At 38.0% G+C, this 17,144-nt stretch overlaps 1 protein-coding gene across 8 annotated transcripts in view; it reads left to right on the top strand.

Annotated features, from left to right (window-relative positions):
• The window catches only part of BIRC6 (baculoviral IAP repeat containing 6), a 226,587-nt gene extending 210,337 nt beyond the window's left edge, over positions 1–16,250 (top strand). For all 8 annotated transcript variants that reach the window (XM_047851564.1, XM_047851566.1, XM_047851563.1 and 5 more), the window contains 5 exons: positions 146–307; positions 4,159–4,236; positions 10,405–10,593; positions 13,835–13,969; positions 15,107–16,250. In XM_047851564.1, the coding sequence (XP_047707520.1) occupies positions 146–307; positions 4,159–4,236; positions 10,405–10,593; positions 13,835–13,969; positions 15,107–15,286 (744 nt within the window). In that variant the 3' untranslated portion in view covers positions 15,287–16,250. The remainder of the gene's footprint in view (positions 1–145; positions 308–4,158; positions 4,237–10,404; positions 10,594–13,834; positions 13,970–15,106) is intronic.
• The last annotated feature ends 894 nt before the right edge of the window (positions 16,251–17,144 follow it).

The raw sequence follows: 17,144 nt of genomic DNA, 5'->3' as shown, positions 1-17,144 counted from the left end.
CTCATTTTTAACACATTCTGGTAGAGATAGATTCTGTCTATAGGATGTAAGAAGGTTGTTCGTATTTCATGTTGGATTGTGTTTTTCTAAATAGCAAACAATGGGAATAGTAACAGAGACCTCTGTGTTTGTGTATGCTTATTAGGTTCTGATAACCGGTCCAGCGGACACCCCTTATGCAAATGGCTGCTTTGAATTTGATGTATATTTTCCTCAAGATTATCCCAGTTCACCCCCTCTTGTGAATCTAGAGACAACTGGTGGTCATAGCGTGCGATTCAATCCAAACCTTTATAATGATGGCAAGGTAATGTAATTTCAGCCTTTTGTTTCTAATGCCAAAGTATTGTAACCAAAGGTTCTTTGTAATTTAAACAAAAATTTTCTTTTGAATATCTTCTTTCCAAGAGTTACGTGGCTTTCTTCATGCTTCTCTTTCCTGTATGCAGAGATTAGCCTGGGGAATGACAGAGAAGGAACCAGAAAAGGCAGAAACACAACCGTGTTGAGAAGCATGTATAGTCTTAAGAAGTTACTAAGGGACTAACTCATTCAACACATTCCTTGGCCAGTTGAGAGCTTTCTCCCCTCAAGATGTAGTAGAGCCAAAAGTCTGTCTTTGCCTCTCAACTTTCTTTACTTTCCATATCTCCAATTCCATTTCTGTTTTCACAAGTGCCTCGAGATAGTTGAATGGCAAAAGTATGGTCCTGTCAACTCTGTATTCCCTTTTTTGCATGTCCTCACCTTTTTTTTTTTTTTTTTTTTTTTTTCTTTCATAGCCATCCATGTTTTCCATGATACATATAATTATGATCTTATTTTTGATGCTTAATTTATGCTAAAATGTTTCCTTTTTCTTTTTTTAAATAAATGGGAAGATGTGTTCTCTCTCAGAAAAAAGTTGGGGTGCCTGGGTGGTGCCTCTTCCAGGGCTGTGGGATTGAGTCCTCCGTCAGGCTCCGAATGAATGTGGAGCCTGCTTGGGATTTTCTCTCTTTCTCCCCCTACCTCTCTCCTACACCCCCTTCCGCCTTTGCCCCTCTCCCTGCTCCCCTGCTCATACTTGTTTCTCACTCTAAAAAAAAAAAAAAAATTAAATTGAGGTATAATAAAAAGCATTTCATTTGACAGTAAACCTTTTAAAATTAGATTTAAAACAACAGTCATAGGGGCACTTGGATGGTTCAATCAGTTAAGCATCCGACTTTGGCTCAGGTCATGATCTCATGGGTCATGAGTTCAAGCCCCACATCGAGGTCTATACTGATAGCTCAGAGCCTGGATCCTGCTTCGGATTCTGTGTCTCCTTCTCTTTCTGCACTTCCTGGTTTGTGCGCCCTCTCCCTCCCTCCCTCTCTCTCTCTCTCTCTCTCAAAAATAAACATTAAAAAGAATTTTTTTAAAGGACAGTCATCACTGTTCAAAGTAATTTGGATGGCTTGATGGAATTTCAACAGTAAATTCCACGCTGGAAGTGTTAAATGTTTAAAAATCACTAGATGGTCAGGGGCACCTGGGTGGCTCAACCAGTTGAGGGTCTGACTACAGCTCGGGTCATGATCTTGCAGTCTGTGATTTCAAGCCCCACACCGGGCTCTGTGCTGACAACTCAGAGCCTGGAGCCTGCTTCAGATTCTGTGTCTCCCTCTGTCTCTGCCTCCCCCGCCCCTTCCCCCCCGCTCATACTCTGTCTCAAAAACTAAATAAACATTAAAAATAGTTTTTAGGGGCGCCTGGGTGGCACAGTCGGTTAAGCGTCCGACTTCAGCCAGGTCACGATCTCGCGGTCCGAGAGTTCGAGCCCCGCGTCAGGCTCTGGGCTGATGGCTCAGAGCCTGGAGCCTGTTTTCGTTTCTGTGTCTCCCTCTCTCTCTGCCCCTCCCCCGTTCATGCTCTGTCTCTCTCTGTCGCAAAAATAAATAAACGTTGAAAAAAAAAAATTAAAAAAAAATAGTTTTTAAAACAATCACTAGATGGTCAGAAGAAATTCATAGCCTTCACAAGCAGACACTTCTTTGATGATCTGAGAGGAACAAGGGCTTGAAGTTGATCTGGTTTATTACAGATGGACTAAGTTTTCCCTGGGTATCATCTTCCTGGTTTCAGGAGAAGCCTGCCTCGGATCTGTGCTCGTAGGCTATCGTTTTGTTTTCGTCGTAAACTCCGATCGTAAAACTGGAATTTCTTTTCTTCATTGATTTCAGGAGATTTAACCAGGGGTAGAGCTTACTTTCTTTGGGAGAGCAAAGAACAGGTCTTTTATAACTGAGCAGAGAAGAGGAACTAGCAGTGTTGTCTTCACCCAAGAGATAGACTAGAATCTGAATAGAATTGAAGTGTAAATTGTTAAAATTTATTTAAGAAGTTACTTCACTGGGGTGCCTGGGTTGCTCGTCAGTTAAGCATTGGACTCGTGATCTCAGTTCGGGTGTTTTTGTTTTTGTTTTGTGTGATTAATTAATTAATTAGAGCACAAACAGGGGAGGGGCAGATAGAGAGAGATCCCAAGAGAATCCTGTCAGCGCAGAATCTAATGTGGGGTTTGATCTCAAACTGTGAGATCATGACCTGAGCCGAAATCCAGAGTCAGATTGACTGACTGAGCCACCCGGGCACCCCTCAAGCTCAAGTCTTGATCTCAGGATCTAAGTTGAAGCCTTGTGTTGGGCGGACTACACACTGGCTGTGAAGCCTCCTTTAAAAAAAAAAGAAAGAAAAGAAATTACTTCTTTTAGACTTAATGGTATACCAAAGCAGGTAAGGGCCTGAGAGTTCAATATCCTGAATTATATAGTCTTTGTTATATTAATACACTGGTAACAGTTAACCCTTGGGATCTAGATCTGTAGATAGAGATAAGAATACCTGGCATTCATTGGCAGCAACGTGGATAAAACTGGAGGGTATGATGCTAAGTGAAATAAGTCAGTCAGAGAAAGACAGATATCATATGTTCTCACTCATATGTGGAACTTGAGAAACTTAGAAGACCATAGGGGGTGGGAGGGGAGAAAAATAGAGGGAGGGAAGCAAACCATAAGAGACTCTTAAATACAGAGAACAAACCAAGGGTTGATGGGGGGGGGGGGGTCATTGAGGAGGGCACTGGTTGGGATGAGCACTGGGTGTTGTATGTCAGCGATGAATCACGAAATCTACCCCAAAAACCAAGAGCACACTGTGTACACTGTATGTTAGCCAACTCGACAATAAATTATATTTAACAAAAACAAAGAATACTTGGCATTGATAGTCACAGGGTGTTCTAAAAATGAAATGCCTGACAGTACCTTAAATAATAACGTACAAAGCCATTTGGATATAGTTCTTTAAAAATTGTTAATGAAATTATGTTCTAAATGAATTAACGTATTTTGCCTTATTACTGTCATAGAACATTTGCAAAACTAGCAAGGCGATGGACTTCTGCTTTATTAAGGACCACTTATTTTCCAGATCCGTTGCCCATTATGTGAAATTGTCAGTTTACAATTACACATAAAATGTCCCCAATTTTGTTTTATCCAGAATGACCTCCATACCTGTGTTTGGCAGATAGTTTAGGTTCAGTCTTGCTTATGTGAGCGAACAGTATCTGTGTGGTGAAGTTGGTTCCAAGGAACCCAGTGGACCCTCAACGTCCTCTCAGGGGGTCTGTGAGGTCTCCTCCTTCCAACTTCATGTTTATGTGAAGCTAGATGTTATCAGATACTTCAACCAGAACAATATATTGTAACAAATTGAATGTAGAAGCAGATATGAAATCAAGATCTCTTTTGTTGAACCATACCCATTTTTAAAATTTACAAAATTTTAAGAGAAAAATTTTTTTAATATAAATGGTACCATTTTTTCTCACTGAAACTTGTTTTTGGTTTGGGAAAGAGTTATTTTTTATTAAAAAATGTTGTTTGTATTAACATGTAATAGGTGCTATTTCGTGTTTCATTATGAAAGTGAAATGCCATACAGCTTTGGATCACATCTGAAGATGCCAATTCGTTTTAACAAACTGACCCTTGGGGTTTTGTTGGAGAACATAAAACTGAGATACTGTGACATGATAGCATTTCATTTTTGCTTCTAGCTATGACACTTTGCTTTTAAAAAGCACTCTATTCAATTCTGTATATGTTTTCTTCTCTTCTTCCTCAGGTTTGTTTAAGCATCTTAAATACGTGGCATGGAAGACCAGAAGAGAAGTGGAATCCTCAGACCTCAAGCTTTTTGCAAGTAAACACATTTCTCTGAATTTCACTTAGAAAAATAAGAACTATCTATATTTTAAAAAGTGTGTTTTAGGGGCTCCTGGGTGGCTCAGTCAGTTAGGCGTCCGACTTCAGCTCTGGTCATGTTCTCATGGTTTGTGGGTTGGAGCTCCGCAGCGGGCTCTGTGCTGACCTCTTGGAGCCTGGAGCCTGCTTCGGATTCTGTGTCGCCTTCTCTCTCTGCCCCTCCCCCACATGTGCACTGTCTCTCTCAAAAATAAATAAACATTAAAAAAATAAAAAGTTTAATGTTTCAGAGAAATCACCATAAATTATCCCTAGGTAAGCCTACTAAAGTTTGATCTACCCTGAAAAGATTCTTTTTCTACATTCTTATTTTGAATTAGGTGAAAGAAGATACAAAAAATAATTCTCAGGATGTCACTCTTTTGATTCTCTGAAGACTTTGTAGCATCCTCATGAATTAAAGAAATAATATCATAGTATTTTTCCCTTTTTGTTGATGTCGAGATTAGGAAAAAAGTTTACATTGTTTACATGATTCATGCAGGAGAACTATAAGGAAGTCACTAGAATATTCCTCCCAAGTAACTACTACTTCATTTTAGAAATTCTTGTTTCAGTTGTAGTCTAAAAACCTTAAAATATTTTTTCTACATGTATGTTACTCTTGTCAACTCAAACTAAGCAAAGAAAGGAAACTCAGAGATATCCTATTTTTCATAAAGTAAATTAGATTTAGCTGAGAATTGAAACTTTTGTCGAATTTAGATAATTTTTTTTAAATGTTTATTTATTTTTGAGAGACAGAGAGAGAGACAAAACGCGAGCAGGGGAGGGGCAGAGAGAGAGGGAGACATAGAATGCAAAGCAGGCTCCAGGCTCCAAGCTGTGAGCACGGAGCCTGATGCAGGGCTGGAACTCATGAACCATGAGATCATAACCCAAGCCGAAGTCAGATGCTTAAACCGACTAAGCCACCCAGATGCCCCAACAACTAATTAGTTTAAAATTTGATTTGCTTTTAACTTTTATATGGCTTATATATCTAATATATACCCAAAGTCTTGTAAAGAAACTTCTACTCAGGGGTTTAAGTTTTACAAGTTTGGAAACTTAATTACCCATGCATAAAAATGAGCTTTGTTCTATATTCCCCTTATGATTTGGGTTTATTGGGGTTTTTGGGGCTTTTTTTTTTTATCATAATTCACAGAGTGAGAACGTAGTAGATAAATCATCTGTACACTGTTCTGTTCACTTAACATTAGAGCATATCCATTTTTCCAAGTTACATTCTTATAATTTTTAATTGCTCTTAATCTTTTGAATTAATATACTGTAGCTGAACTGGTTCTCTATTAGTGACTAAATTTTTCGCTTCTAATTTTTTTAGTTTTATAAGTAATACAGTTATTACATGACTTTCTTTATATTTTAGATAGTTTCCTGAATCAGGGTTTTCAAATCTGTGACAAATTGACTTGGGTAGGAGCAACAGGAGGCTCTCTCTTTTCTGTGGCAAGAGTGAATAGACTTGTTTTCTTCCAGATCTTAGGGGGAAAACTTTCAGTCTTGCCTCATTGAGTGTCATTAACTGTGAGTTTTTCATAAATTCTCTTCATGTTGACGACATTGCTCTTTACTCGTGGTTTGTTGAGTATTTTTATTATGAATGGATGTTGGATTTTGTCAGATGCTTTGTCTGCATCTGTTAAAATGATTCTACTATTTTTGGCTTTTTATTTTATTAATATGATATATTAATTTTTGGACGCTAAACCAACCTTGCATTCCTGGGATAAATCCCATTTGGTCTCTTGGTATAGAATTCTTTTTAGATATTACTGGATTCGCCGCTTTGCTAGTATTTTATTTGAGGATTTTTGGCATCTGTATTCCTAAGAAATACTGGTCTGATCTTTGTGAGCTGCTTTTATCCACATTATACAAGAAATAAATACATGTAGGCAGGACCACATTACTCTTTGTTGTCTGTTAGAAACTTTCTTCAGAGGCAGACTAGAAAGGTTCAAGGAAAATTACTTAATTTCTCTTTGGTTAGATTTTAGGGCCTAACATTGTTTTACCCTTTTATTTATCACATGTGCACAAAGGATAAAAGTACTTTTGCCAGACTGAAAAACTTCCACAAAAATTTTTGAAGGTTGTATACAATTAAAAACAATTCGAAAATATTTGAACAGTGACAAGCTTTATTAGAATTTCTTGGTTTCTCTGAATGAGACTGTTAGAAGAAGAATGTTTCTTTGTATAAAAATAATACATTTTGTAGTCTTACGCTGTAAGTCTCATATCCAGCAGTAGTGTAGTAATAGTCTTAACTATTAGCACAGTTTAAAATCAAAGTCACAGGGCAGCCAGGTGGCTAAGTCGGCTGAGTGTCTGATTTTGGCTCAGGTTGTGATTTCGCGGTTTGTGAGTTTGAGCCCTGCATCGGGCTCGCAGCTGCTGTCAGCCTATCAGTGCAGAGACCGCTTCAGATCTCTGTCCCCCTCTCTCTGCCCCTCCCCCCTTGCGTTCTTTCAAAAATAAATATTTAAAAAGTAATAAATAAACAAAGTCAAAGTCAGGGGGACCTGGGTGGCTCAGTCAGTTGAAGCGTCCCACTTTGCAGGTCATGATCTCTTCAGTCTCTCTGCTGTCAGCACAGAGCCCACTTCAGATCCTCTGTCCTCTCTCTCTGACCCTACCCCGCTGGTGTACTCTCTCTGTCAAAAATAAATGAACATTTAAAAAAAATAAAATCAAATCAGAGTCATATTATTTATTAGGACTATCACCAGAATTTTTTACAGTAGCACCAAGTTATAGCATTGCTTACATAACTGGTTTTTAATGTGCTATAATGTACTTAAAATACCTATTATAATGCCTTGTGAATAGTTTGTTCCAGTTGGATATTAATAAAGATATCATATGCAAAAGGAATTGAACGTATTTTATGGTTCATGTAGTCAACCATTTATAAATGTTAACAAAATATATATTATCATTTCTCTTAAAATGGAAAATTCTGGAAATCAGCCACTTGTTTACAGTCCTAGTCATTTGCAGCATAATTTTCCAGAAGCAGGCACTTAATATTTTAAAAAGTTAAAAGCATTTTACTAATTAAAAGTGTTTCCTGGGTTGCCTAGGTGGCTTAGTCAGATAAGTGTCCGACTTCGACTCAGCTGATGATCTCACAGTTTGTGAGTTCGAGCCCCACATCTAGCTCCCTGCTCTCCAGCGCAGAACTCGCTTCAGATCCTCTGTCCCCTTCGCTCTCTGCCCCTCCCCCTCTTGCATGCTCTCTCTGAAAAATAAACGTTAAAAAAAAAAAAAGAATATTTCCCTCGTACCAAAGATGTTATTATTTCTTATAATACAGTTTCTCATTGCAAATTAGTATTTTGGATTATATACTCTGTACTCTCCTATGTTTTAAATACCTGTGATAAAATTTTCTGATATACCAGATCAAGTTAGACAATTAAATCCTCTGACAAGATACAACATGAAAATACAGGAAATCAAAAGTTAATAATCTCTAAGGGATGTGGGGTAGGAGGAGGAATATGGCAAATTGGTGGATATTCTAAAGAATGAGTTGCAAAAAAAAAAAAAAAATGAGTTGCAAGAATGGATAGTGCTAGGAATATAGTGACCAAATGAATATATACAATTGTAGGAGACAAGATTACTGACTACTTGAGTGGCCTAGTAGAAGACCATATGGCAGGGTTAAAATTTTTATTTTGACACAGATAGTGAAAGGAAGGTGTTAGATGATTCTTGATTTAGTCAGTTCCTAAACAAATTATAGTGAAAACCTCTTGCAGTTTTGTGGATGCTTAATGTAAAACTAAAGAGGAAAGGGACTGTAAATTTAACCTATGAATAAAAGTCTGTAACTCTTGACTTTCTTAAAGTATCAAAGGATTGACTAGGAATCAGTGAACCTACGTTGCAGAATGAAAATCTATTCTGTTTATTATTAACTTAAATATAACTATGTAAATATGCTATGGTATGTAGCAGGTGTGTTTCTGTTAATTACCAGTTCATTGTCAGGTCATATTCGAACAAAACACTTTCGGCAGATGGAGCTATGATAAATATTAGCTTTTTATTTGATCCAGGTAGCTCTTTTAAATTTTGTTGATCACAATGGAACTCCTACTGACTGCTTTTTTGCAGGACCCTATATTACCCTCTTATATTATAGATAAAAAGACTTCTATTTTCAGAGTAAAAATGATTTTGTTTTGCATTTTACTGTCTTCTGGATGCATGCTGTCATTTTTGCTCCAAGAAAGAATAGCTGCTGTTATTAATTACACTTAATTATAAGTGCTACTACTTTACCCCCTACAAAGTTTATTTAATTCTCATAGCCAGTCTTTAAGTAAGTAGGTGTGATCCTAATTTTACAGATAACCAAAATAGTTCTGAGGGGCTAAGTTATTCTGCCTTCTTTGATCTCTGACTTGAATATTACACATTGTTCTTGGAGGTACCTGGGTGACTCCATTGGTTATACAACTGACTCTTGATCTCAGCTCAGGTCTTGATCTCAGAGTCATGAGTTCAGACCTGGAGTTGGGCTCAGTGCTGGACGTGAAGCCTACTTTAAAAAAATAAATAAGGTCTCAAGCTCAGCGCTCAGTATGGAGCCTGCTTGGGTCTGTCTCTCTCTCTCTCTCTCTCTCTCTCTCTCTCTCTCCCCCACCTCAAGCACTCTCTCTCTATAACAAGCAAACAAATAAATAAACCACCAAGTAAATAAATAAAACATGTTTAAAAATATGTATTATACATTGCTCTCAGGGATAGATAATTTTAATATTGAAATTCAAATCCTTTTTAAAAAGAGAAATCTTTCTGTCCAAGGATTTATTGATTTACTGTCTTTTCATGCCCAGTTTTGTTTCTGTTTTTGTTTTTGTTGTTGTTGTTTGTTTGTTTTTGAGAGAGCACAAGCCGGGGAGAGGAGTAGAGGGAGAGAGAGAGAGGGAGAGAATCTCAAGCAGGCTCCACGCTCAGCACAGAGCCCGACGCAGGGCTCAATCCCACCAATCATGGGATCATGACCTGAGCCAAGATCCAGAGTTGAATGCTCAAACAGCTGAGCCACCCCAGGCATCCCTTCGTGCACAGTTTTTATGGCTAAAGTGTACTGTGAAGTAAAATGACTAAAGAGGTCAGATAATCCGAGGCTCCAGAAGATTCCATAACATAAATATTATGACTCCTAAATAGCCGAATTCACTGAAGAAAAATAAAGTAGCGTCTATATACTTCCAAAATGGTATATATTTTAAAAAGCAAATAGTAGATGCCTTTAAAAAGTATTTTCTTTGGAATAAAAATAGGGGTGCCTGAGTGGCTCAGTCACGTAAGTGTCTGACTTCGGCTCAGGTCATGATCTCACAGTTCATGGGTTCGAGCCCTATGTTGGGCTCCATGCAGACAGCACAGAGCCTGGAGCCGGCTTCAGATTCTGTGTCTCCCAGCCTCTGCCCCTCTCCCACTCTCACTCTGTCTCTGTGTCTTTCAAAAATAAATAAACATTAAAAAAAAAATTTTTTTTAAATAAAGATTGCCTCATGAATAGTTGCTCTTACCAGTGAGTCCTTTTTTTAACGTTTATTTATTTTGAGAGAGAGAGAGCGCATGAGCAGGGGATGGGCAGAGACACAGAGAATCCCGTTTGATCTCAAAACTGTGAGATCATAACCTGAGCCCAGATCAAGAGTCAGACTCTCAACTGACTGAGCCACCCGGGTGCCCCTAAGTGAGTATTGTTCAGAGTGCATGGTTAGCTTTATCCTCTTTGAGCGTAAGGACAATTTGAGCTCAATAATGTCTAAATTGGTGTGGGGTGTTTATAAACAAATTTTTTTTTGTCAGTTTCAGGAAATATCTTCATTTCTTTTTGTTTTTCAAGAATTCAAGAATATAAAATGTAAGATATATGAATATTTTACAAAAAACTACTGTGTCTATTTTAATATTGCTTTTAATAATATAGCATTTCAGTGTCCTCGTGATTAACATCAATTTGACAGTGATAAAAATATGTGGAAGCACATATTAAAATATACCAGTTTACTGGTAATAAAAATGTCCCATTATAATAGCTTGTCTTTATTTCTTTGTTCCACAGGTGTTGGTGTCTGTTCAGTCCCTTATATTAGTAGCTGAGCCTTACTTTAATGAACCAGGATATGAACGGTCTAGAGGAACTCCCAGTGGCACACAGAGTTCTCGAGAATATGATGGAAACATTAGGCAAGCAACGGTTAAGTGGGCAATGCTAGAGCAAATCAGAAACCCTTCACCATGCTTTAAAGAGGTATGTTCAATAAAATTAATGAAATATTTTATTAAAGACCTTATATAATACAGTTTGTTAGTATTGTACTTGCCTTTATATTTAGACAATCTGGGGTAAACTCAGCTACAGCCTGACACGGGGCTCAAACCGACAAACCGCGAGATCATGACCTGAGCCAAAGTCGGATGCTTAACTGACTGAGCCACCCAGGTGCCCCTCGATTCTTTTTCTAGTATACCACATTCAGTCTAATGAAAAATCCTCTTGGCTCCACCCTTCAAGGCATAATCAAAGTAAAACCGTCTTTGCCATGACCAACCTATTTCAAGCCATGGTTAATTACCTCTTGCTTGGACAGTTGAAGTGGTTTCCTTACCAGTTATCCTGCTTCCACTTTTGTCCCTCGGCAGTGGTTTTCTACACATAATCTCTGCATTTCACTCCAGTCCGTACCATGGCCTCCAAAGTCCTATGTTGTCTGGCCCCTGTCCTTTCATTCTTCAGCATCTCTAGGAATTTAAAGGCTTTTCATACCAAGTGTTAGAATGTGCAGCAGCTGGAACCCTGATCCACTCTGATGGGAATATAGATATCAGTACAGCCTCTTTGGAAAACTCTTTGGCAGGATCTAATCAGCTGAATATATGCTGAAAGACCAGCAGTTCCACTCCTTGGTGTGTGCTTCGTAGAAATTGGGTATAGTCTCTATACTGGGTATAGAAAATATTCATTACATTGCTCCTAACTGCCAAAAATTAGAAACAGTTCACTTGTCTTTGAACAGAATGGATGGGCAAATTATGGAATATTCATAAAATGGAATACAGTAATGTGAATGAATGAACTGCTATGCAGGTTAACATTGACAAATATCATAAATACAATATAGGGCATAAGAAGCCAGACACAGATAATACATTTCATATGTTTCCTTTTATTAAAAGCTCAGAAATGAGTAAAACTAACTTTGGCTTAAAGAAGTCAGTATACTGTATACCCTTCCATGAGGATTTATGGTGAGAGGTAGCAAAAAGGGGCTTGCAGCCTGCTTGGTAATGTCCTGTTTCTCGTCTGAGTGGAGATTACGTTGGTGTGCACTGTGGGAAAATGCATCCTATTGTATGTGTAATTTGTGTACTTTTCTCTATGCGAAACTTCACTTTTAAAATGTGTTGAAATAAGTGTGTAAGTGTATATACTCAGTTGAGGTATAATTTGTTGGTTCATGCATAAAAATTTTTTTCCGGAAGAAAAAAACCGTTAACACAAGGAACTCTGAGTTGGGGGATGACTTTTACAAAAAGCAGATAAGTATAATTTGAAACAATAATCTTTCTCATCCTTTAGAACCTGGCTCACATTAAAGGGGGCGCCCTTCATCCATGTATGCTTTCCTGATTTTCCCCTTCAGATGTGCCTCTTTGACTTCCCTGGGGTTTTTTTTTTTTTTTTTTTTTTTCAACGTTTATTTATTTTTGGGACAGAGAGAGACAGAGCATGAATGGGGGAGGGGCAGAGAGAGAGGGAGACACAGAATCGGAAACAGGCTCCAGGCTCTGAGCCATCAGCCCAGAGCCCGTCGCGGGGCTCGAACTCACGGACCGCGAGATCGTGACCTGGCTGAAGTCGGACGCTTAACCGACTGCGCCACCTAGGCGCCCCTTCCCTGGGGTTTTTTGTTTGCCTTTTCTTCAGTTTATTTTATTTCATTTCATTTCAGTTCCATTGTAGTTAACATATACTGTTATATTAGGTTCAGGTGTACAATATAGCGATCCAACAATTCCATACATTTTTGTTTTTTCAAGTACCTCTTTCTGGTTCACCTATCTCTTGTCTGGTTCTGTGGTTGTCATGGTTCGTCATGTCAGGCAGTGTCTTCTATGTCCCTGTAGGCATCAAGAGCAGAAACTGTTAAATGTAATAGGATCTGATTGGTGTGTTACATCCATTCGCAGTTTCCCCTAATAAAACTTTGTAGGTATTATTACCTTTTCTTTAGGGGAGATAAGCTCATGGGAATATAGTGGCTCACCCAGCATACAGAATAATATTTTTTAATTGATTTAATAATAATTCCAAATTGATCTATTTTCTGACTTACATTGATCAGAAGTAGACTCCTACTACTTAAACAGGAAGAAATTGTACTTAATTTTTCAGATAATTTTTTTAATTCCAAATACAAACTATAATTATTATAATGAAAGTTAACTTTATAATGTATTAATACTATTTTATCTAAAAATTAACCAGAAGATAAAATTAAGAAAGTAGTAATAGTGCTATTTTTAGGACTCTATTCTGATTTCTGTGTAAATGCCTTTGACATTTGAATGTCTTTAGTTATTTAGGTATTTGTAGAGTTCTCTTTTCAAGGTAGAAAATTTGACAGTTTTTCTATTGTCAGTACTTTCCTAATTATTTTCTCCTGGTTATTTACTCACTTTGTGAATATACTGCATTATACACCTCTTTATTTTCCCCAGTAGGATTAACTATTTTATTGTCTGGTTGAGCTTGGGCATTATTTTCTGTGTAGAGCTGGGCATCTCTGCATATGTCTTCTGATGTCAAAAGCATGATTCTTCCGGGGTACCTGGGTGGCTCATTCGGTTGAGCACCTGACTTTGGCTCAGGTCATGATCTCACAGCTCATGAGTTCGAGCCCTGCGTCAGGCTCTGTGCTGACAGCTCAGAACCTTGAGCCTACATCGGATTCTGTGCCTCCCTCCCTCCCTCTCTCTCTCTCTCTCTCTCTCTCTCTCTCTCTCTCTCTCTCTTTGCCCCTAACTCACTCGCATTCTGTCTCTGTCTCTCTTAAAAATAAACAAACATTAAAAAAAATTTTTTTTTTTTAAAAGCATGATTCTTTCTTGTTAATACAGAATTCACTAAATTAAGTTGTTTGGAGACAAAAACATTGTAATTGTCTTTTAAATTTCATTTCTTTGTGGGGCACCTGGGTGGCTCAGTCGGTTGAGCATCTGACTTCAGCTCAGGTCATGATCTCACAGTTCATGAGTTGGAGCCTCGTGTCAGGCTCTGTGCTGACAGCCTGGAGCCTGCTTCTGATTCTGTGTCCCCTCTCTCTCTGTCCCTCCCCTGCTCACGCTCTGTCTCTCTCTCTCTCTCTCTCTCAAAAATGAATACACATTTTAAAAAATGTATAAATTTCATTTCTTTGTCATGCCCCTTATTCTGTCTTTTAAATTCTGACCTTAACAAACTTTGTTCCCTTGGCTGTTTTATTCTTAAGGTTATACACAAACATTTTTACTTGAAAAGAGTTGAGATCATGGCCCAGTGCGAGGAGTGGATTGCAGACATCCAGCAGTACAGCAGTGATAAGCGGGTAGGCAGGACTATGTCTCACCATGCGGCAGCTCTCAAGGTGAGTAAGCCTTCCTAAAAGGAGCCCTATTGTATATTCACTGGCGGACCCATGGCCACCAAATGGTAAAGGAATCCGAAGGATGCAAAAATTAAAACCATCAGATTTTTCCTTCTCCTTCCCTAATTGTTTTCTCCTGTTGTCCACAGTGGAAGGGAAATTGGGGTAGGGAACTTATGAGTCACCAGCGTGTTAATCCATTTTAAAACCTTACAAATGGCTGCAAAGTGTGTAGTTGTCTTACCTTGTTTGTGCATCTTAGACCTCCGACCGAAATTTAGTCTCTCTGAGGTCAGAGATTTTATCTTCCTTATTCTGCTCCTTTTACTTTGTCAGTGTTGAACACTGTGCCTCCTACACAAAAACTGTTTTGTAAATGTTGGTTAGTTAATTTTCAAAGTCAGCTATTGACAACAAAATTTCAAACCCCTGGTGTGATATTTGAGGCCATTTCTCTCCTACTAGAAAATTATAATCCACAAGTTAATATTCATAGACAACTAATCACTCTCTGTTAACAAGTCTGTATCTTTCCCTAAATGGCAGTATAGTATAATACAAAATTACACACTCTCTCTAAATCTTCTTTTTCATTGGGTTAAATTAAAAAAAAAAATTATGTTGATAAAATTGTTTCTAAGGTTTTTTCTAGCATTAAGTGAGATAATTAGTGTGAAACATATTGCAAATGTTATATACATCGACCTGCTGTGCCTGATGAATCCTTATTCTCATTTAGTAAAATAATGGTGGGTTTATTTTTATTTATAGACTTTCTCTCAAAAATATTTAGCCAGAGGCAAGATGTATGATAAGTCAAGAGGTTACTCTCTTTAATTTAAAAGAGTGTATATTGCAGAAGAACGGTATCTTCTATATCATAAGTAATGCTGTTTTGCTTCAGGGATGGAGGCGTGGGTAGGGTCTATGGGCATGCTACTCAGGGCTTTTTAGCAACGTCAGTTATTTTGAGGTTCGAGATTTTTGCCTCTTACAATAATAGCATAAGGAAGGTGTTCAGTAAGTATTTGTAGGCCTAATGCTTTGGGTTTTGTTTTAAACTCATCTCCTCTCTCAGCTGACGTTATGTTAGAATCCCAGGGTTTATTCCAGTATCACTTACTCTCCCCCATGTAGCGTCACACTGCTCAGCTCCGGGAAGAGCTGCTAAAACTTCCCTGTCCCGAAGGCCTGGACCCTGATGCTGATGATGCCTCGGAGATGTGCAGTGCCACAGCCGGTGCTGAGGGGACTCTAATGCATGATCAGGTCAAACCCAGCAGCAGTAAGGATCTCCCGAGTGACTTCAAATTATGAGCTGCGTTGACATGGACTTCGTAGACACAAAGGCTTTGAAGCACAAGCCAAATATGTCAATATTTGTATGTAAGAAACTAATTATGTAATAGTTATTGAAACTGAAACTATACTATGCCCTTAAGGAGATCCAGTTTAATTCAAGGTGATCTTTTATTTACCTGTACAAGAGTGTAAACTTTTTTGTGCTTTTATTTTTCAATTGTGAGAACCACTGATTGGTATGTTCAACAAATTTGTGTATACAAAGAAATGGATAAATCACTGATATATAAGGGAAACTACCTTAGGAAAGAATGTTTACTGAATGTTTATTTTATTTTTTTTTTTACTGTAGAGTGAGGGGTTGTTAACAAAGAATATATATTGGTCATTCTTACAACTACTATTTAAAGTCAGCAACTTTTCACTGAATTTGATAGATTTTATGTTTGGCCATATCTTCATGCTCATATTTGATTTCTGAAGACCTCCTACATACACTTAAATAAAAGTTAAATGGACATACTCCCTCTTTTTTGATTTACTGGTACATTTTTTAAATGATAAATATGCCATAAAATGCATTATAGCTGGAGACTTGCACTTGTATGGATGAATTTATTACATTCAACGTATTTAATTTTATGCCTTCTAATTCTAAGATGCAGAAAAAAATAAATGAACATGATTTTATTCTATGCCAACATTTGGGCCTGTGAATGTATCCGTTATTTGAATTTAAGTATATGAAAAGGAATGGTCAATTTGAAAAGTCACTCTAAACTGATTTTTTCCTAAAGGGCTCCTTTTTTCCTGGACTCTGGTTTTATTACTAAAGTCACATGTATGTATTAAACATTGAGGCTCTGTAGAGCAGAGAGGATACCTCTCTGGTGCTGTTACAGTACATTCTGTACCTGCCATATAGGCTCATTTTCATGCAAATTCTTCCTAGAGCCAAATAAATAAAGACTTAGGTGTATTAGTATGTCTTCTTTCTAAAACAGTTTGCCATGGTGTGAAATGCTGTTTCTACAAAGAATTGGACACTTCCAAGACCTAAGCTTGGGAAAGGAAAGGATATTTTTCAAAGACCAATTATCACAAAGGAAAAGCTAAGTATATAAAATGACGTGGCCTGTAGGAACCTTGAATCTGAGCTGACCAAGAGAAACTGTATTCTGAACATTGAGCTGCTCTCTGAAGCAACAGGGGAGGTAGGGAGTGTGATACTCTCTGATGTACAAGGGGTAGTGCTCCTTAAGCATGGACAAAGGAGGGGACAGACTGTATGTGACCAGAAAACAAAAAGTTCTCAAACACACACTGTTCGTTCGATCCGGTGGGTGATGAGCTACACCAAGAGTGACAAAATAAAGTCCATTTATGAGGAAGAAGAGTCCATTAAACGTCATCCACATACATGCTAGCTAAATTCTAGGTAACAGTAAGAAGTAAAAGGACAGTCCTCCATCCTCTAGGCTTTCTGTTTTTTGGTCTCTCAGGGTTCTGTGAGGGATAGAAGATAAAAGCTACTATATCAAGTGTACTGTTTGCCTCCAACTTGTGATTTTTTTTTTTAATGTTTATTTATTTTTAAGAGAGAGAGACAAAGCACAAGCTTGAGAGGGGCAAAGAGAGAGAGACACAGCATCTGAAGCAGGCTCCAGGCTCTGAGCTGTCAGCACAGAGCCTGACATGAGGCTCGAACTCACAAACTGTGAGATCATGACCTGAGCTGAAGTTGGACGCTTAACTGACTTAGCCACCCAGGCGCCCCTTGGGATTTAATTTTTAATCATTAAAATAAGGCTGGGTCCTTTTTCTCCAGTTCACACCACTAGTCTTCAGGGAGCTTTATAAAAGAAAAGTAACA

Source organism: Prionailurus viverrinus, chromosome A3 (genome assembly GCF_022837055.1).
Source record: "Prionailurus viverrinus isolate Anna chromosome A3, UM_Priviv_1.0, whole genome shotgun sequence".
NCBI lineage: Eukaryota > Metazoa > Chordata > Mammalia > Carnivora > Felidae > Prionailurus > Prionailurus viverrinus.
The sequence above is the reverse complement of the archived record's forward strand: the minus strand, read 5'-3'. Positions and strand labels throughout refer to the sequence as shown.